Below are 21,596 nucleotides of genomic sequence, written 5' to 3' on the forward strand. Positions count from 1 at the left end.
TCCTATCCTGTACCCTATCCAATCCTCTATCCTATCCTATCATCTATCCTATCAAATCCCCTATAATATCCTGTATCCAATCCTATCCTCTATCCTATCCTATCCTCTATCCTATCCTATCCTCTATCCTATTAAATCCCCTATCCTATCCTCTATCCTATCCTATCCTGTATCCTATCCAATCCTCTATCCTATCCTATCCTCTATCCTATCCTATCGTCTATCCTATCCTCTATCCTATCCTATCTTCTATCCTATCCTATCCTCCATCCTATCCTATCCTCTATCCTATCCTGTCTTCTATCCTATCCTATCCTCTGTCCTATCAAATCCCCTATCCTATCCTCTATCCTATCCTATCCTGCATCCTATCCAATCCTCTATCCTATCCTATCATCTATCATCAATCCTATCCTTTCCTGTATCCTATCCAATCCTATATCCTATCCTATCCTCTATCCTCTCCTATCCTATCCTCTATCCTATCCTATCCTCTATCCTATCCTATCGTCTATCCTATCCTCTATCCTATCCTCTATTCTATCCTCTATCCTATCCTATCTTCTATCCTATCCTATCCTCTATCCTATCCTATCGTCTATCCTATCCTCTATCCTATCCTATCCTCTATCCTATCCTCTATACTATCCTATCCTCTATCCTATCCTATTCTCTATCCTATCCTATCCTCTATCCTATCAAATCCCCTATCCTATCCTCTGTCCTTTCCTATCCTGTATCCTATCCTATCCTCCATCATATCCTATCCTCTATCCTATCCTATCCTCTATCCTATCCTATCCTCTATCCTATCCTATCGTCTATCCTATCCCCTATCCTATCCTCTATCCTATCCTATTGTCTATCCTATCCTCTATCCTATCCTATCCTATCCTCTATCCTATCCTATCCTCTATCCTATCCTATCCTCTATCCTATCCTATCCTCTATCCTATCCTATCCTCTATCCTATCCTATCCTCTATCCTATCCTATCCTCTATCCTATCCTATCCTATCCTCTATCCTATCCTATCCTTTCCTGCATCCTATCCAATCCTCTATCCTATCCTATCCTATCCTCTATCCTATCCTATCCTATCCTCTATCCTATCCTATCCTATCCTCTATCCTATCATATCCTCTATCCTATCCTATCGTCTATCCCATCCTATCCTCTATCCTATCCTATCATCTATCCTCAATCCTATCCTTTCCTCTATCCTATCCTATCCTCTATCCTATCCTATCCTCTATCCTATCCTATCCTCTATCCTATCCTGTCTTCTATCCTATCCTATCCTCTATCCTATCAAGTCACCTATCCTATCCTCTATCCTATTCTATCCTGTATCCTATCCAATCCTCTATCCTATCCTATCATCTATCATCAATCCTATCCTATCCTGTATCCTATCCAATCCTCTATCCTATCCTATCCTCTATCCTATCCTCTGTCCTATCCTATCCTCTATCCTATCCTATCTTCTATCCTATCCTATCCTCTATCCTATCAAATCCCCTATAATATCCTGTATCCAATCCTATCCTCTATCCTATCCTATCCTCTATCCTATCCTATCCTCTATCCTGTCCTATCCTCTATCCTATCCTATCCTCTATCCTATCCTATCGTCTATCCTATCCTCTATCCTATCGTCTATCCTATCCTCTATCCTATCCTCCATCCTATCCTCTATCCTATCCTATCTTCTATCCTATCCTATCCTCCATCCTATCCTATCCTCTATCCTATCCTATCATCTATCATCAATCCTATCCTTTCCTGTATCCTATCCAATCCTATATCCTATCCTATCCTCTATCCTCTCCTATCCTATCCTCTATCCTATCCTATCCTCTATCCTATCCTATCGTCTATCCTATCCTCTATCCTATCCTCTATTCTATCCTCTATCCTATCCTATCTTCTATCCTATCCTATCCTCTATCCTATCCTATCGTCTATCCTATCCTATTCTCTATCCTATCCTATCCTCTATCCTATCAAATCCCCTATCCTATCCTCTGTCCTTTCCTATCCTCTATCCTATCCTATCCTCCATCATATCCTATCCTCTATCCTATCCTATCCTCTATCCTATCCTATCCTCTATCCTATCCTATCCTCTATCCTATCCTATCGTCTATCCTATCCCCTATCCTATCCTCTATCCTATCCTCTATCCTATCCTATCCTCTATCCTATCCTATCCTCTATCCTATCCTATCCTCTATCCTATCCTATCCTCTATCCTATCCTATCCTCTATCCTATCCTATCCTCTATACTATCCTATCCTCTATCCTATCCTATCCTCCATCGTATCCTATCGTCTATCCTATCCTATCCTCTATCCTATCCTATCGTCTATCCTATCCTCTATCCTATCCTATCCTCTATCCTATCCTATCGTCTATAATATCCTCTATCCTATACTATCGTCTATCCTATCCTCTACCCTATCCTATCCTATTCTCTATCCTATCCTATCCTCTATCCTATCAAATCCCCTATCCTATCCTCTGTCCTTTCCTATCCTCTATCCTATCCTATCCTCTATCATATCCTATCCTCTATCCTATCCTATCCTCTATCCTATCCTATCCTATCGTCTATCCTATCCTCTATCCTATCCTCTATCCTATCCTCTACCCTATCCTATCTTCTATCCTATCCTATCCTCTATCCTATCCTATCGTCTATCCTATCCTCTATCCTATCCTATCCTCTATCCTATCCTATCCTCTATCCTATCCTATCCTGTATCCTATCCTATCCTCTATCCTATCCTATCCTATCCTCTATCCTATCCTATCCTCTATCCTATCCTATCCTCTATCCTATCCTATCCTCTATCCTATCCTATCCTCTATCCTATCCTATCCTCTATCCTATCCTATCCTCTATCCTATCCTATCCTCTATCCTATCCTATCCTCTATCCTATCCTATCCTCTATCCTATCCTATCCTCTATCCTATCCTATCCTCTATCCTATCCTATCCTCTATCCTATCCTATCCTCTATCCTATCCTATCCTCTATCCTATCCTATCGTCTATCCTATCCTCTATGCTATCCTATCCTCTATCCTATCCTCTATCCTATCCTATCCTCTATCCTATCCTATCCTCTATCCTATCCTATCCTCTATCCTATCCTATCGTCTATCCTATCCTCTATGCTATCCTATCCTCTATCCTATCCTCTATCCTATCCTATCCTCTATCCTATCCTATCCTCTATCCTATCCTATCCTCTATCCTATCCTATCCTCTATCCTATCCTATCCTCTATCCTATCCTATCCTCTATCCTATCCTATCCTCTATCCTATCCTATCCTCTATCCTATCCTATCCTCTATCCTATCCTATCCTCTATCCTATCCTATCCTCTATCCTATCCTATCCTCTATCCTATCCTATCCTCTATCCTATCCTATCCTCTATCCTATCCTATCCTCTATCCTATCCTATCCTCTATCCTATCCTATCCTCTATCCTATCCTATCGTCTATCCTATCCTCTATGCTATCCTATCCTCTATCCTATCCTCTATCCTATCCTATCCTCTATCCTATCCTATCCTCTATCCTATCCTATCCTCTATCCTATCCTATCCTCTATCCTATCCTATCGTCTATCCTATCCTCTATCCTATCCTATCCTCTATCATATCCTATCCTCTATCCTATCCTATCCTCTATCCTATCCTATCCTCTATCCTATCCTATCCTCTATCCTATCCTATCCTCTATCCTATCCTATCCTCTATCCTATCCTATCCTGTATCCTATCCAATCCTGTATCCTATCCTACCATCTATCATCAATCCTATCCTTTCCTGTATCCTATCCAATCCTATATCCTATCCTATCCTCTATCCTCTCCTATCCTATCCTCTATCCTATCCTATCCTCTATCCTATCCAATCCTCTATCCTATCCTATCATCTATCCTCAATCCTATCCTATCTTCTATCCTATCCTATCGTCTATCCTATCCTCTATCCTATCAAATCCCCTATCGTGTCCTCTATCCTATCCTATCCTCTATCCTATCCTATCCTCTATCCTATACTATCGTCTATCCTATCCTCTACCCTATCCTATCCTCTATCCTATCCTATCCTCTATCATATCCTATCCTCTATCCTATCCTATTCTCTATCGTATCCTATCCTCTATCCTATCAAATCCCCTATCCTATTGTTAAAGGATGCAGTAGGAATCGTGGAGGGAGTTAAGAAACTTCGTTGTGAGCACTGTGGTGTTCTAAATATATCGTCTATTTTCTTCCAAACTTGCGTGAGTCACTTATAAACTTATACCGTCACCAACTTTAGACTATGAATAAAACAAAGTAAGAAAACTATAACTAAGCTAAGCGCGGAAACCCGAAGAAGCGCAATGAGTTTCCTTTTGCGAAGAGAAAAACAGCAAGGCTCAAGCGAAGCGATGCGTATTAGACAGAGCAGTTCAAAAGACTAATTATAACGACTTATCGGGAGTCGGTTGCGCTGAAGATGGTGGGGAGAGGTGACGAGAGGCTCGGTGGTCTAGCGCCTTGTTGTGTTTGGGCATTCCCGTGACCTCTCTTGCCCCTGGCCCGGACTTGGGTCTCGTGCCGCCGCGGAGCTCGCGTGATCCGAAACATCCCGCCCGCCTTTGTTGATCGAGGCGACGCATCAACAAATTATGTGCCGAGCTGATGGCTCAGCTGTCATCGGTCGAGGTACGGGGGGGAAAGGGACAAATTTTAGCGACCGGCCGTGTGAGTGTTGCCGTCGCTGTGCGCACCGTTACAACTCGGACAAGTCCGTCCGATCCGGCGTGCACTTGTTCGACCCTCCCTAACGGCCATCGTGTGGGTGGAGTAGCCTCGTTGAGGATGAGGCACAAGTCACCAGGCTTGAGATTGGGTTTCTCCTTCGTCCACTTGGTCCTGTGCTGTAAGGTCTGCAGGTACTCGCAAGACCAGCGATTCCAAAAATGGTCCCGCTGCTGTTGGAGAAGTTGCCAGCGAGTAAACCGGGACGATCGGACATCCGACAGCGATGGTTCCGGGATGGCCGTTAAGGGGGAACCTATGAGGAAGTGGGCTGGGGTCAAGGCGGAGAGATCGGTAGGCTCGTCGCTGAGGGGGGTGAGGGGTCGAGAATTTAGGCAAGCCTCGATTTGAGCGAGCAGCGTTGACATCTCCTCAAAAGTGAGGAGAGTCTCCCCGATTACGCGGCGTAGGTGGTACTTCACCGCCTTGACCGCAGCCTCCCAGATGCCTCCGAAGTGAGGTGCAGAAGGAGGGTTAAACACCCAGCGAGTGCCTGCTTCCGCTAGAGCTTGCAGAGTTTTTCGCGTCTCTGCGTTGGCAGCGTGGAACATTCGCCTTAATTCCTTGTCGGCCCCAACGAAGGTCGTACCGCAATCGCTGCGTAGGGAAGAACAGAGTCCGCGGCGCGAAACAAAGCGACGATAAGCGGCGAGGAAGGCTTCTGACGAGTAGTCGGAAACTAGCTCTAGATGTACCGCACGCGTTGCAAGGCAGACAAACACGGCGATATAGGACTTGGGTGTCCTAGTCCCACGTCCAGGGGAAATTTTCGTGTGAAAGGGCCCCGCATAGTCGACGCCAGAATTGTAGAAGGGACGCGCGGGTGTGACGCGCGAAGCAGGGAGATCGCTCATTTTTTGTTCAGCCGCTTTCGTGCGCCATCTCCAGCATTTTAGGCATCCGTGGATGTGTTTCCGCACTGCTTGGCGACCGCGCGGGATCCAGTACCTGCGGCGCAAATTGTGCAGCGTAAGCTGTGTTCCGCCATGCAACAATTTCTCATGGAAGTAGACGATGAGTAGCGCGGTCACCTTGCTTTTTTCGGGCAGGATAATCGGGTGCTTCTCATCGTAATCCAGGAGAGAGTGTTTTAAGCGCCCGCCGACACGCAAAATTCCGCGCTCATCCAGGAACGGGTTGAGGCGGACGAGGGGTCCCCGGAGAGGGGAGCGCGACTTCTCTAAACCCGAAATCTCTGCTGCGAAGAAACGCCGCTGCTCGCATTGAACGATAACAAGTCGAGCGTTGTCCAATTCAGCGGTCCGTAGAAAGCTGTCCTTGACGGTAGAAGTTCCTCGCGCGCAGTTGAGGAAACGCAAGCACCACGCAACCGACCGCAGGAGGCGCGTGAAGGACGAGTACCGAAATATTAAGTCGGTAGTTGGCGCGGAGGACTGCGACGCGACGGTAGTATTAAGGACGGTTTTTTCAGCGCGTCTTTCTTCCTCCGTATCCAGAACGGTCGCATCGTGTCCTTTAAATTCAGTGATCGAGGTGGAGAGGAAGGACGGCCCCTGCCACCAGAGCGAATTGTTAGCCAGAGTGTCCCCGTTTAAGCCCCGAGAAGCGGGATCGGCAGGGTTTTCCTTTGAGCGGATGTGATACCATACATCACCGGGGAAGAGGTTTTGAATCTCCGCGACCCTGTTAGCAACAAATGTCTTCCATTTGGAGGGTCGACCCTGAAGCCAGCCGAGAACTATTTTCGAGTCTGACCAGAGGTATATTTTAGCGTCATGCAACGATAAGGCGTTTAGTGTACGTTTGACTAGCCGCGAAAGAAGCACGGCGGCGCACAATTCAAGCCGAGGAAGAGATACCTGTTGGAGGGGGGCGACTTTTGTTTTGGCGATGACTAGCCTCACGAGTGGCTTCGCGGTGTTCGGAAATGAGCGAAGGTAAACAACGCCGGCATACGCCTTTTCCGAAGCGTCGGCGAACCCATGTATTTCTATCGCGTGTTTACTACCCATCCCCACCCAGCGAGGCATCTTGACAGCCGAAATCCCCGCGAGACTGTGCGAATAGGTCGCCCAATATTTAGCATGCGCGGGGGGCAGGGGGTCGTCCCAATCGAGTCTCAAGAGCCAGAGCGTCTGGAGAAATATTTTTGCTGTAACCGTGACCGGCGCCAAAAAACCGAGAGGATCGTAGACCGAAGCCATCTCCCTCAAAACCTGTCGCTTAGTGATCATTGCCTGAGTGTCACGCGGTTTCAGATTGAAGAGAAAGAAGTCTCCCGCGGGCTGCCACTTTAGTCCCAGTAAAGAAAGGATGCTCTCGAATGGGCGTTCCCCCGAGGAAGCGACGTGTTCCGCTGAGAGGTGGTCAAGCAACCTTGAGTCATTGGAGGTCCATTTCCTCAGGGTGAAGCCGCCCGCCTTGAGTGTTGCAATTAATTGTCCCTGGATTGCCAGAGCCTCATCGATAGTCGAGGCTCCGGAGAGCACATCGTCCATGTAAACGTCGGACTGTAAACAGGCGGCAGCCAGCGGAAAACGACCCCCCTCGTCGAGACTGAGTTGTCGTATTGTACGCATAGCAAGGTAGGGAGCGCAAGCTAGACCGTACGTGACCGTCCGGAGTCGATACTCGCCCACCTGGTCGCCTGAATCGCGGCGCCACAGGATGCGTTGGGCGTCGCGATCCTCCTCAGCAAGCCAGATTTGCCGATACATCTTCTCCATATCGGCGGCGAAAACTATAGCGTGGCAACGCCAACGGAGCAGAAGGTCAGGAATCTCCGGCAACAAGTTGGGGCCAGAATGTAGAATGTCATTCAGCGAGACACCGGTTGTCGTCTTACTAGAGCCATTGAACACGACGCGTAGCTTGGTCGTGGTGCTTGACTCTCGCCAGACGCCGTGATGCGGAAGATAGAAAATTTTGGAGTTTTCTCTAATCCCGGTAGCGATTTCCATATGATTTAGCTGGAGATACTCATCTAGAAAGGAGCGGTATTTCTCGGCAAGGTCCTCGGCATTTAAGAAACGTCTCTCAAGTTTGGAAAGCATCGCGGCGGCTGTACGTCGAGAGTCACCTAGCACCGAGAGAGCACGCTTAAACGGAAGCCGGACGATGTATCGACCCGTACGGTCACGCGTGTGAGTACGGGCGAAGTGATTTTCGCACTCGTCTTCGTCAGCGGTCAACTCACTAGAGGAGGGGGGAGCGACTACTTCCTCCAAGGACCAGAATTTTTGCAGCAGGGTGCTGATATCATCGTCGACTGCACAATGCAGGACGATCCGACGAGGGTTTGAAGGAGAAAATTCCGACTCTCCCGGCGGTCCGGTCACAATCCAGCCCAGGGTGGTAGCTTGGGCGATAGGAGCGCCCGCCGCGCCCGTCCGCAGACCTTCGCGAAGAATTAAAGCGTAGACATCGGCTCCAAGCAAAAGCTCGATGGGTTGTCGCGAAGTGATTTCCGGGTCCGCCATTTCCAGGTTCGCGAGGTGAGGCCATGCATTAGGACAGGCAGTGGTAGGTGGCTCGTAAGACGATAGCCGCGGGAGAATGACAGCGTCTACCGAGTATGAGACCGTGTGGTCTAATCGCGATGACACTGTCAAATTCACTCTCCCTCGAGGTCGACTTCGCATCGAATCGACTCCCTCCAGCGGTATATTAAAAGGTTTGCGAGATAATTTGTATCGTTGCACGATGCTTTCCCCGATCAAGCAGACTTCGGAACAAGGGTCGATTAAAGCGCGGACAAAGATTCTTTCGCCCGGATAGACCTCTATCCCCACGATCGCGGTAGCTAGAATGAGGGTTTGGTTCATCCGCGTACAATTTACTATTTTAGCGATAGGTTTGGACACGGAGGATGACGCTTCGGCATTGTACTCAGAGGGAGTACTCCCGTGAGGAATGTGAAGGGCAGTATGATGTTTGCCCACGCAGGTTTGGCAACGCTTATTCGATTTACAATCGCGTACGTGGTGATTAGATAGACAGTTGAAGCAGAGATCGTGTTCTGTTACCAATTTCCTCCTCTCCGGGGGTGTGCAGCTTTTAAACGAGGGACAGAAAAGGACAAAGTGATCCTTGCGGCAGAGACGGCATCGCGAGTTTCCGGGTGTTCCCGTCACGGCGTGCACCTTCGGCCGGCGAAATGTCCCGCGAGGAGCTGCAGGTGGAGTGGGGGCCCGTCTTCCAGCAGTTGGAGTGGGGGGCCTTCCGTCGTCAGATGGAACAGTAAGGTGCGATGAAGCGGCGGTGGTGAGCAAGTTGCAAGAGGGTAGCGAGGATACGGTCAAAGACCGCAAGCGTGCCCTCAGGAAGTCCAGTAATCGGGAAAAGGTCGGCATCTCATCTTCTCCCTCCAGCGTTGTCTCCCAGCTAAGCCTTGTCTCACTGTCCAGGCGTTGGACGGTAATGTAATTGAGCCAATCGCTCCAGTGTTCGACGGGGCGTTTTAACGCAGCTAGAGCTTCCACGGCGTTCTGAGTTCCATGCAACAGGGTTTTGAGCTCAGAAGCCGATGCAGTCCTCATGCCTGGAAGGGACAACAGTACGCCAAGTTGAGCGTTGACTAGCATGGCGACGTTGTCATATTCCCTTTCGAGCAGCTTCCATGCGCGAGGAAAGTCGTCGTTGGTGATGGGAATGTGACGCAGGCTATCGGCAGGTTCCCCGATAATGCTCGTCTTTAGGTAGTGAAGGCGCTCGACGTCGGTCAGTTGTTGGTTGTTAATAACCAACGACCGAAAGAGGTCCCGGAAGCTGGTCCACCTTGTGTAGTCGCCGTCGAAAGGTTCGATGACGATTTTCGGCATCGATGCTCGTTTCGCTTGTGGAGGGGCGGCAGCAGCTCCCGGTTGAACCGTGGTTCTTCCCAGCATCTTCTTTAGTCCGGCCTTTTGCGATATATAGGCCTCTTCAGCTACGTCGAATTGGTTATCGACGAGATAGCGGGATTTCAGAAGCTCGTCGTCCGCTTTGGCGCGGATCTTGTCGTCGTTGTTGGTGAACTCCAGCCAGTAGGACTCCAGCAATTCGAGTCTTGCCTCGACTGTATCCCGATTAATATTGTCGGCTCCCTTCTTTTTTAGGTTCTCGATCATGCGAGAGATCCTTGCCGCCAACGTCTCCTGCTTTTTAAGAACGGCATCCATGGTGGGTTTAAAATGGCAGTTGGCTGAAGCACAGCGCGTTCCGGACAAAGTCAAACCGTCAAAGTCAAAGTCTTACGGGGTCGAACAACACGCACAGCACTAGCGACCGTTAAATTCAAACGGCGCACCTCCACGACACGTTTTCCACGTTTCACACGAGGATCCGGCTCGAAGGACCACTAATTTATGTTAAAGGATGCAGTAGGAATCGTGGAGGGAGTTAAGAAACTTCGTTGTGAGCACTGTGGTGTTCTAAATATATCGTCTATTTTCTTCCAAACTTGCGTGAGTCACTTATAAACTAATACCGTCACCAACTTAAGACTATGAATAAAACAAAGTAAGAAAACTATAACTAAGCTAAGCGCGGAAACCCGAAGAAGCGCAATGAGTTTCCTTTTGCGAAGAGAAAAACAGCAAGGCTCAAGCGAAGCGATGCGTATTAGACAGAGCAGTTCAAAAGACTAATTATAACGACTTATCGGGAGTCGGTTGCGCTGAAGATGGTGGGGAGAGGTGACGAGAGGCTCGGTGGTCTAGCGCCTTGTTGTGTTTGGGCATTCCCGTCACCTCTCTTGCCCCTGGCCCGGACTTGGGTCTCGTGCCGCCGCGGAGCTCGCGTGATCCGAAACACCTATCCTCTGTCCTTTCCTATCCTCTATCCTATCCTATCCTCTATCCTATCCTATCCTCTTTCCTATCCTATCCTCTATCCTATCCTATCGTCTATCCTATCCTCTATCCTATCCTATCCTCTGTCTTATCATATCCTCTATCCAATCCTATCTTCTATCCTATCCTATCCTCTATCCTATCAAATCCCCTATAATATCCCCTATCCTATCCTATCCTCTATCCTATCCTATCCTCTATCCTATCCTATCCTCTATCCTATCCTATCCTCTATCGTATCCTATCGTCTATCCTATCCTATCCTCTATCCTATCCTATCGTCTATCCTATCCTATCCTCTATCCTATCCTATCCTCTATCCTATCCTCTATCCTATCCTATCCTCTATCCTATCCTATCCTCTATCCTATCCTATCCTGTATCCTATCCTATTTTTTTTTTTTTTTTTTTTTTTTTTCCGAGGAGGTAATCTCGTTACGGATACCCGAACCCCCCCGGGGGGGGGGGTGGTCCGGGTTATGTGGGACTCCTCGGCTGGTTGGTGCAACGCCGAGTATACCCACTAACTCCTCCCCGTCCGTCCCTAGACTCCTGGGGGCACCCGTGCTCTGCGCGCGCATGTCAATCCGGTGTGCCCCCGCCTTAGCATACCACCCAGGGGGGGACGCGGCCCCCTCCCGTACCTACTCTATCCGAAGGCACCACGCAACGGACGACGTGGCGCCTTCCCCCCTGTTAGGCCGCCCGATGAGCATCCGAGCCCCCGCTCGAGATGCCCGGCGGCCTCCGGGGACGCCGTTGGTGACCGAGTGTAAGGGGATATCCGATCCCCCGCCTCGAGATCATCAAGGGCGTCCCCGCTCGCGTCAGAGGCGTCGCAACGGGGGTACGCCCCCGGGGCGTACCCTGCGCCGCCTCCCCCCCCTTCGGCCGGGATCGTGATTACGCTCCCGATCCCGTTCCGCAGCCTCCTTCCGCAGCATAACCCGCTCGCAGAAGGAAGCGAACCCCCTCCACGCCTCCTCGCCACCGGCTGCCGCAGCGACGACAGCCGGGAGCGAGAGGTCGTGGCCCACCGCGCGCCGCAGGGCACGGCGCTCTCCCCCCCATGCCGGACACTCCTCCAGAGTGTGTTGCGCCGTGTCCCGCGGCTCGCCGCAGTGGTGACACGCCTCCTCGGTCTCCCTCCCGATGCGACACAGGTAGTCGCCGAAGCACCCGTGCCCGCTCATCACCTGCGTCACACGGTAGGAGACCCTATGCCCCATCCATCCCCTGTTCCATTGATCGAACACCGGGAGGATGGCCCGAACGGCCCGCCTCTCGCCCTCCCTCGTCCCGGGAAGGCTATCGCGCCACTCCCGGGCTGCGTGCCGCCGAACATGTCGCCTGAGCTCATCCACCATGAGCCGCGCCTGATCCGGGGCCACCCCCCGGAGCCGGAGTTCCCTGGAGTGCGTATGCACATCCGCCAACACGCGGGCCTCCAGCTCGAGGGGGATCAGCCCCGACATCACCATCGCCGTCGCGTATGAAATGGTGCGGTACCCCCGCACGATGCCTATGGCCAGCCTGCGCTCGATGCGACGCAGCAGCGACCGTGTGCCGCCACTGCGCCCCCTAGCCAAGACATCGCGCGCCCACACAGGGGCTCCGTACAGGACCAAAACTCGCACCACCACCGCGAACAGACGACGCACCCGTCCACAGGGTCCCCCGAGATTCGGGAGAAGGCGACCGAGCGCAGCGGTCGCCCTCTCCGCCCGGGGCGCCAGCGACTCAAGGTGGCGGTCAAAACGCCACCGGCCGTCAAGCTCGAGTCCCAGGTACCGCATCTGGGACCCGACCTTGACCATCCCCTCCCCCACGCAGATCCAGCACTGGGGAGGCGCCGCCAACCGGGCCGAGCGGAGAAACCACATGGCCCTGGTTTTCTCGACGGACACCTCTAGGCCCAGCGACCGGATCGCGCGCACCGCGCGCCACGCGCCGCGCTCCGCCAGGCAGATGGCCTCCTTCGCATACCTCCCGGTGGCCAATACCAGCGTGTCGTCGGCGTAACACGTCAGGCTGACCCCGGGAGGCATCTCCTCCCGCAGGACGCGATCGTACGCAAGATTCCACAGCAACGGGCCCAACACCGAGCCCTGCGGAACCCCGCGCACGACGCCCCTGCGCACCATCCCGTACCGGCCGGGATACTCTATACCCCTGTCGGAGAGATAGCTCCCGATCACCCTTCTGAGATACAGAGGCACCCGGTGGAAGACCAGGGCCTCCATTATCCGATCCCAGGGGACGGTGTTGAACGCGTTAGCGATATCCAAGGATATCGCCAACGCAACACCGCCCCCCCTCGTACAGGCCTCCGAGAGAGCCCTCACCCGCTGAATAGCGTCGACGGTGGAGAGACCCTCCCGGAAGCCGAATTGAACCCCGCTCAGATCGGGGACCCCTCTCGCCGACAGGTGCCGGACGAGGCGTCCAACGAGTACGCGCTCGAACAACTTCCCCGCCTCGTCCAGCAGACAAATTGGCCGGTACCCTGAGGGCGAGTCCCGGGACTTGCCCCCCTTCGGAAGGAGGACCAACCTGCCCGACTTCCACTCCGTGGGGAACACCCCCTCCCTCAGACAGCCGTTATACAGCTGCCGGAGTTCGGCGGCGAGTCCCCCCTCCAGGGCCAAGACCAACGCGCGGCCCGGCACCCCGTCCGGGCATCCTGTATCCTATCCTATCCTCTATCCTATCCTATCCTCTATCCTATCCTATCCTCTATCCTATCCTATCCTCTATTCTATCCTATCCTCTATCCTATCCTATCCTCTATCCTATCCTATCCTCTATCCTATCCTATCCTCTATCCTATCCTATCCTCTATCCTATCCTATCCTCTATCCTATCCTATCCTCTATCCTATCCTATCCTCTATCCTATCCTATCGTCTATCCTATCCTCTATCCTATCCTATCCTCTATCCTATCCTATCCTCTATCCTATCCTGTCTTCTATCCTATCCTATCCTCTATCCTATCAAATCCCCTATCCTATCCTCTATCCTATCCTATCCTCTATCCTATCCTATCCTCTATCCTATCCTATCCTCTATCCTATCCTATCATCTATCCTCAATCCTATCCTTTCCTGTATCCTATCCAATCCTCTATCCTATCCTGTCTTCTATCCTATCCTATCCTCTATCCTATCAAATCCCCTATCCTATCCTCTATCCTATCCTATCCTGTATCCTATCCAATCCTCTATCCTATCCTATAATCTATCATCAATCCTATCCTTTCCTGTATCCTATCCAATCCTATACGCTATCCTATCCTCTATCCTCTCCTCTCCTATCCTCTATCCTATCCTATCCTCTATCCTATCCAATCCTCTATCCTATCCTATCATCTATCCTCAATCCTATCCTATCGTCTATCCTATCCTCTATCCTATCCTCTATCCTATCCTCTATCCTATCCTCTATCCTATCCTATCTTCTATCCTATCCTATCCTCTATCCTATCAAATCCCCTATCCTACCCTCTATCCTATCCTATCCTGTATCCTATCCAATCCTCTATCCTATCCTATCATCTATCATCAATCCTATCCTTTCCTGTATCCTATCCAATCCTCTATCCAATCCTATCCTCTCTCCTATCCTATCCTATCCTCTATCCTATCCTATCCTATCCTCTATCCTATCATATCCTCTATCCTATCCTATCCTATCCTCTATCCTATACTATCCTCTGTCCTATCCTATCGTCTATCCTATACTCTATCCTATCCTATCCTCTATCCTATCCTATCATCTATCCTATCCTATCCTTTATCCTATCCTATCCTCTATCCTATCCTATCCTCTATCCTATCCTATCATCTATCCTCAATCCTATCCTTTCCTGTATCCTATCCAATCCTCTATCCTATCCTGTCTTCTATCCTATCCTATCCTCTATCCTATCAAATCCCCTATCCTATCCTCTATCCTATCCTATCCTGTATCCTATCCAATCCTCTATCCTATCCTATAATCTATTATCAATCCTATCCTTTCCTGTATCCTATCCAATCCTCTATCCTATCCTATTTTTTTTTTTTTTTTTTTTTTTTTTTTCGAGGAGGTAATCTCGTTACGGATACCCGAACCCCCCCGGGGGGGGGGGGTGGTCCGGGTTATGTGGGACTCCTCGGCTGGTTGGTGCAACGCCGAGTATACCCACTAACTCCTCCCCGTCCGTCCCTAGACTCCTGGGGGCACCCGTGCTCTGCGCGCGCATGTCAATCCGGTGTGCCCCCGCCTTAGCATACCACCCAGGGGGGGGACGCGGCCCCCTCCCGTACCTACTCTATCCGAAGGCACCACGCAACGGACGACGTGGCGCCTTCCCCCCCTGTTAGGCCGCCCGATGAGCATCCGAGCCCCCGCCCGAGATGCCCGGCGGCCTCCGGGGACGCCGTTGGTGACCGAGTGTAAGGGGATATCCGATCCCCCGCCTCGAGATCATCAAGGGCGTCCCCGCTCGCGTCAGAGGCGTCGCAACGGGGGTACGCCCCCGGGGCGTACCCTGCGCCGCCTCCCCCCCCTTCGGCCGGGATCGTGATTACGCTTCCGATCCCGTTCCGCAGCCTCCTTCCGCAGCATAACCCGCTCGCAGAAGGAAGCGAACCCCCTCCACGCCTCCTCGCCACCGGCTGCCGCAGCGACGACAGCCGGGAGCGAGAGGTCGTGGCCCACCGCGCGCCGCAGGGCACGGCGCTCTCCCCCCCATGCCGGACACTCCTCCAGAGTGTGTTGCGCCGTGTCCCGCGGCTCGCCGCAGTGGTGACACGCCTCCTCGGTCTCCCTCCCGATGCGACACAGGTAGTCGCCGAAGCACCCGTGCCCGCTCATCACCTGCGTCACACGGTAGGAGACCCTATGCCCCATCCATCCCCTGTTCCATTGATCGAACACCGGGAGGATGGCCCGAACGGCCCGCCTCTCGCCCTCCCTCGTCCCGGGAAGGCTATCGCGCCACTCCCGGGCTGCGTGCCGCCGAGCATGTCGCCTGAGCTCATCCACCATGAGCCGCGCCTGATCCGGGGCCACCCCCCGGAGCCGGAGTTCCCTGGAGTGCGTATGCACATCCGCCAACACGCGGGCCTCCAGCTCGAGGGGGATCAGCCCCGACATCACCATCGCCGTCGCGTATGAAATGGTGCGGTACCCCCGCACGATGCCTATGGCCAGCCTGCGCTCGATGCGACGCAGCAGCGACCGTGTGCCGCCACCGCGTCCCCTAGCCAAGACATCGCGCGCCCACACAGGGGCTCCGTACAGGACCAAAACTCGCACCACCACCGCGAACAGACGACGCACCCGTCCACAGGGTCCCCCGAGATTCGGGAGAAGGCGACCGAGCGCAGCGGTCGCCCTCTCCGCCCGGGGCGCCAGCGACTCAAGGTGGCGGTCAAAACGCCACCGGCCGTCAAGCTCGAGTCCCAGGTACCGCATCTGGGACCCGACCTTGACCATCCCCTCCCCCACGCAGATCCAGCACTGGGGAGGCGCCGCCAACCGGGCCGAGCGGAGAAACCACATGGCCCTGGTTTTCTCGACGGACACCTCTAGGCCCAGCGACCGGATCGCGCGCACCGCGCGCCACGCGCCGCGCTCCGCCAGGCAGATGGCCTCCTTCGCATACCTCCCGGTGGCCAATACCAGCGTGTCGTCGGCGTAACACGTCAGGCTGACCCCGGGAGGCATCTCCTCCCGCAGGACGCGATCGTACGCAAGATTCCACAGCAACGGGCCCAACACCGAGCCCTGCGGAACCCCGCGCACGACGCCCCTGCGCACCATCCCGTACCGGCCGGGATACTCTATACCCCTGTCGGAGAGATAGCTCCCAATCACCCTTCTGAGATACAGAGGCACCCGGTGGAAGACCAGGGCCTCCATTATCCGATCCCAGGGGACGGTGTTGAACGCGTTAGCGATATCCAAAGATATCGCCAACGCAACACCGCCCCCCCTCGTACAGGCCTCCGAGAGAGCCCTCACCCGCCGAATAGCGTCGACGGTGGAGAGACCCTCCCGGAAGCCGAATTGAACCCCGCTCAGATCGGGGACCCCTCCCGCCGACAGGTGCCGGACGAGGCGTCCAACGAGTACGCGCTCGAACAACTTCCCCGCCTCGTCCAGCAGACAAATTGGCCGGTACCCTGAGGGCGAGTCCCGGGACTTGCCCCCCTTCGGAAGGAGGACCAACCTGCCCGACTTCCACTCCGTGGGGAACACCCCCTCCCTCAGACAGCCGTTATACAGCTGCCGGAGTTCGGCGGCGAGTCCCCCCTCCAGGGCCAAGACCAACGCGCGGCCCGGCACCCCGTCCGGGCCCGGGGCATCCTCTATCCTATCCTATCGTCTATCCTATCCTCTATCCTATCCTATCCTCTATCCTATCCTATCCTCTATCCTATCAAATCCCCTATAATATCCTCTATCCAATCCTATCCTCTATCCTATCCTATCCTCTATCCTGTCCTATCCTCTATCCTATCCTATCCTCTATCCTATCCTATCGTCTATCCCATCCTCTGTCCTATCCTATCCTCTATCCTATCCTATCGTCTATCCTATCCTCTATCCTATCCTCTATCCTATCCTATCTTCTATCCTATCCTATCCTCTATCCTATCCTATCCACTATCCTATCCTATCCTCTATCCTATCAAATCCCCTATCCTATCCTCTATCCTATCCTATCCTGTATCCTATCCAATCCTCTATCCTCTCCTATCCTATCCTCTATCCTATCCTATCCTCTATCCTATCCAATCCTCTATCCTATCCTATCATCTATCCTCAATCCTATCCTTTCCTGTATCCTATCCAATCCTCTATCCTATCCTGTCCTCTCTCCTATCCTATCCTCTATCCTATCCTATCCTCTATCCTATCCTATCGTCTATCCTATCCTCTATCCTATCAAATCCCCTATCGTGTCCTCTATCCTATCCTATCCTCTATCGTATCCTATCCGCTATCCTATCCTATCCTCTATCCTATCCTATCCTCTATCCTATACTATCGTCTATCCTATCCTCTATCCTATCCTATTCTCTATCCTATCCTATCCTCTATCCTATCAAATCCCCTATCCTATCCTCTGTCCTTTCCTATCCTCTATCCTATCCTATCCTCTATCATATCCTATCCTATCCTCTATCCTATCCTATCCTCTATCCTATCCTATCGTCTATCCTATCCTCTATCCTATCCTCTATCCTATCCTCTATCCTATCCTATCTTCTATCCTATCCTATCCTCTATCCTATCCTATCGTCTATCCTATCCTCTATCCTATCCTATCCTCTATCCTATCCTATCCTCTACCCTATCCTATCCTCTATCCTATCCTATCCTCTATCCTATCCTATCCTCTATCCTATCCTATCCTCTATCCTATCCTATCCTCTATCCTATCCTATCCTCTATCCTATCCTATCCTCTATCCTATCCTATCCTCTATCCTATCCTATCCTCTATCCTATCCTATCCTCTATCCTATCCTGTCCTCTATCCTATCCTATCCTCTATCCTATCCTATCCTCTATCCTATCCTATCCTCTATCCTATCCTCTATCCTATCAAATCCCCTATCGTGTCCTCTATCCTATCCTATCCTCTATCCTATCCTATCCTCTATCCTATCCTATCCTCTATCCTATACTATCGTCTATCCTATCCTCTACCCTATCCTATCCTCTATCCTATCCTATCCTCTATCATATCCTATCCTCTATCCTATCCTATTCTCTATCCTATCCTATCCTCTATCCTATCCTATCCTCTATCCTATCCTATCCTCTATCCTATCCTATCCTCTATCCTATCAAATCCCCTATAATATCCTCTATCCAATCCTATCCTCTATCCTATCCTATCCTCTATCCTGTCCTATCCTCTATCCTATCCTATCCTCTATCCTATCCTATCGTCTATCCTATCCTCTATCCTATCCTATTCTCTATCCTATCCTATCGTCTATCCTATCCTCTATCCTATCCTCTATCCTATCCTATCTTCTATCCTATCCTATCCTCTATCCCATCCTATCCTCTATCCTATCCTGTCTTCTATCCTATCCTATCCTCTATCCTATCAAATCCCCTATCCTATCCTCTATCCTATCCTATCCTGTATCCTATCCAATCCTCTATCCTATCCTATCCTCTATCCTCTCCTATCCTATCCTCTATCCTATCCTATCCTCTATCCTATCCAATCCTCTATCCTATCCTATCATCTATCCTCAATCCTATGCTTTCTTGTATCCTATCCAATCCCCTATCCTATCCTGTCCTCTATCCTATCCTATCCTCTATCCTCTCCTATCCTATCCTCTATCCTATCCTATCCTCTATCCTATCCAATCCTCTATCCTATCCTATCATCTATCCTCAATCCTATGCTTTCTTGTATCCTATCCAATCCCCTATCCTATCCTGTCCTCTATCCTATCCTATCCTCTATCCTATCCTATCCTCTATCCTATCCTATCGTCTATCCTATCCTCTATCCTATCCTATCCTCTATCCTATCAAATCCCCTATCCTATCCTCTATCCTATCCTATCCTGTATCCTATCCAATCCTCTATCCTATTCTATCCTCTATCCTATCCTATCTTCTATCCTATCCTATCCTATCCTCTATCCTATCCTATCCTATCCTCTATCCTATCCTATCCTATCCTCTATCCTATCCTATCCTCTATCCTATCCTATCGTCTATCCTATCCTCTATCCTATCCTATCCTCTATCCTATCCTATCCTCTATCCTATCCTATCATCTATCCTCAATCCTATCCTTTCCTGTATCCCATCCAATCCTCTATCCTATCCTGTCTTCTATCCTATCCTATCCTCTATCCTATCAAATCCCCTATCCTATCCTCTATCCTATCCTATCCTGTATCCTATCCAATCCTCTATCCTATCCTGTCTTCTATCCTATCCTATCCTCTATCCTATCAAATCCCCTATCCTATCCTCTATCCTATCCTATCCTGTATCCTATCCAATCCTCTATCCTATTCTATCCTCTATCCTATCCTATCTTCTATCCTATCCTATCCTATCCTCTATCCTATCCTATCCTATCCTCTATCCTATCCTATCCTATCCTCTATCCTATCCTATCCTCTATCCTATCCTATCGTCTATCCTATCCTCTATCCTATCCTATCCTCTATCCTATCCTATCATCTATCCTCAATCCTATCCTTTCCTGTATCCTATCCAATCCTCTATCCTATCCTGTCATCTATCCTATCCTATCCTCTATCCTATCAAATCCCCTATCCTATCCTCTATCCTATCCTATCCTGTATCCTATCCAATCCTCTATCCTATTCTATCCTCTATCCTATCCTATCTTCTATCCTATCCTATCCTATCCTCTATCCTATCCTATCCTATCCTCTATCCTATCCTATCCTATCCTCTATCCTATCCTATCCTCTATCCTATCCTATCGTCTATCCTATCCTCTATCCTATCCTATCCTCTATCCTATCCTATCCTCTATCCTATCCTATCATCTATCCTCAATCCTATCCTTTCCTGTATCCTATCCAATCCTCTATCCTATCCTGTCATCTATCCTATCCTATCCTCTATCCTATCAAATCCCCTATCCTATCCTCTATCCTATCCTATCCTGTATCCTATCCAATCCTCTATCCTATCCTATCATCTATCATCAATCCTATCCTTTCCTGTATCCTATCCAATCCTATATCCTATCCTATCCTCTATCCTCTCCTATCCTATCCTCTATCCTATCCTATCCTCTATCCTATCAAATCCCCTATCCTATCCTCTATCCTATCCAATCTTCTATCCTATCCTATCCTCTATCCTATCCTATCGTCTATCCTATCCTCTATCCTATCCTATCCTCTATCCTATCCTGTCATCTATCCTATCCTATCCTCTATCCTATCCTATCCTCTATCCTAACCTATCCTCTATCCTATCCCATCCTCTATCCTATCCTATCCTCTATCCTCTCCTATCCTCTATCCTATCCTATCCTCTATCCTATCCTATCCTCTATCCTATCCTATTGTCTATCCTATCCTCTATCCTATCCTATCCTCTATCCTATCCTATCCTCTATCCTATCCTATCCTCTATCCTATCCTATCATCTATCCTCAATCCTATCCTTTCCTGTATCCTATCCAATCCTCTATCCTATCCTGTCTTCTATCCTATCCTATCCTCTATCCTATCAAATCCCCTATCCTATCCTCTATCCTATCCAATCTTCTATCCTATCCTATCCTCTATCCTATCCTATCGTCTATCCTATCCTCTATCCTATCCTATCCTCTATCCTATCCTATCCTCTATCCTATCCTATCCTCTATCCTATCCTATCCTCTATCCTATCCTATCCTCTATTCTATCCTATCCTCTATCCTATCCTGTCCTCTATTCTATCCTATCCTCTATCCTATCCTATCCTCTATCCTATCCTATCCTCTATCCTATCCTATTGTCTATCCTATCCTCTATCCTATCCTATCCTCTATCCTATCCTATCCTCTATCCTATCCTATCCTCTATCCTATCCTATCATCTATCCTCAATCCTATCCTTTCCTGTATCCTATCCAATCCTCTATCCTATCCTGTCTTCTATCCTATCCTATCCTCTATCCTATCAAATCCCCTATCCTATCCTCTATCCTATCCTATCCTGTATCCTATCCAATCCTCTATCCTATCCTGTCTTCTATCCTATCCTATCCTCTATCCTATCAAATCCCCTATCCTATCCTCTATCCTATCCTATCCTGTATCCTATCCAATCCTCTATCCTATTCTATCCTCTATCCTATCCTATCTTCTATCCTATCCTATCCTATCCTCTATCCTATCCTATCCTATCCTCTATCCTATCCTATCCTATCCTCTATCCTATCCTATCCTCTATCCTATCCTATCGTCTATCCT

At 50.3% G+C, this 21,596-nt stretch overlaps 1 protein-coding gene across 1 annotated transcript in view; it reads right to left on the minus strand.

Moving 5' to 3' along the window:
- Positions 1-9,949, minus strand: part of LOC143363545 (uncharacterized) — a 34,758-nt gene extending 24,809 nt beyond the window's left edge. The window contains exon 1 of the mRNA XM_076804110.1: positions 4,799-9,949. Within this exon, the coding sequence (XP_076660225.1) occupies positions 4,799-9,949 (5,151 nt within the window). The remainder of the gene's footprint in view (positions 1-4,798) is intronic.
- Between the last annotated feature and the right edge of the window lie 11,647 nt (positions 9,950-21,596).

Source organism: Halictus rubicundus, unplaced genomic scaffold (assembly GCF_050948215.1).
Source record: "Halictus rubicundus isolate RS-2024b unplaced genomic scaffold, iyHalRubi1_principal scaffold0056, whole genome shotgun sequence".
Taxonomy (NCBI): Eukaryota; Metazoa; Arthropoda; class Insecta; order Hymenoptera; family Halictidae; genus Halictus; species Halictus rubicundus.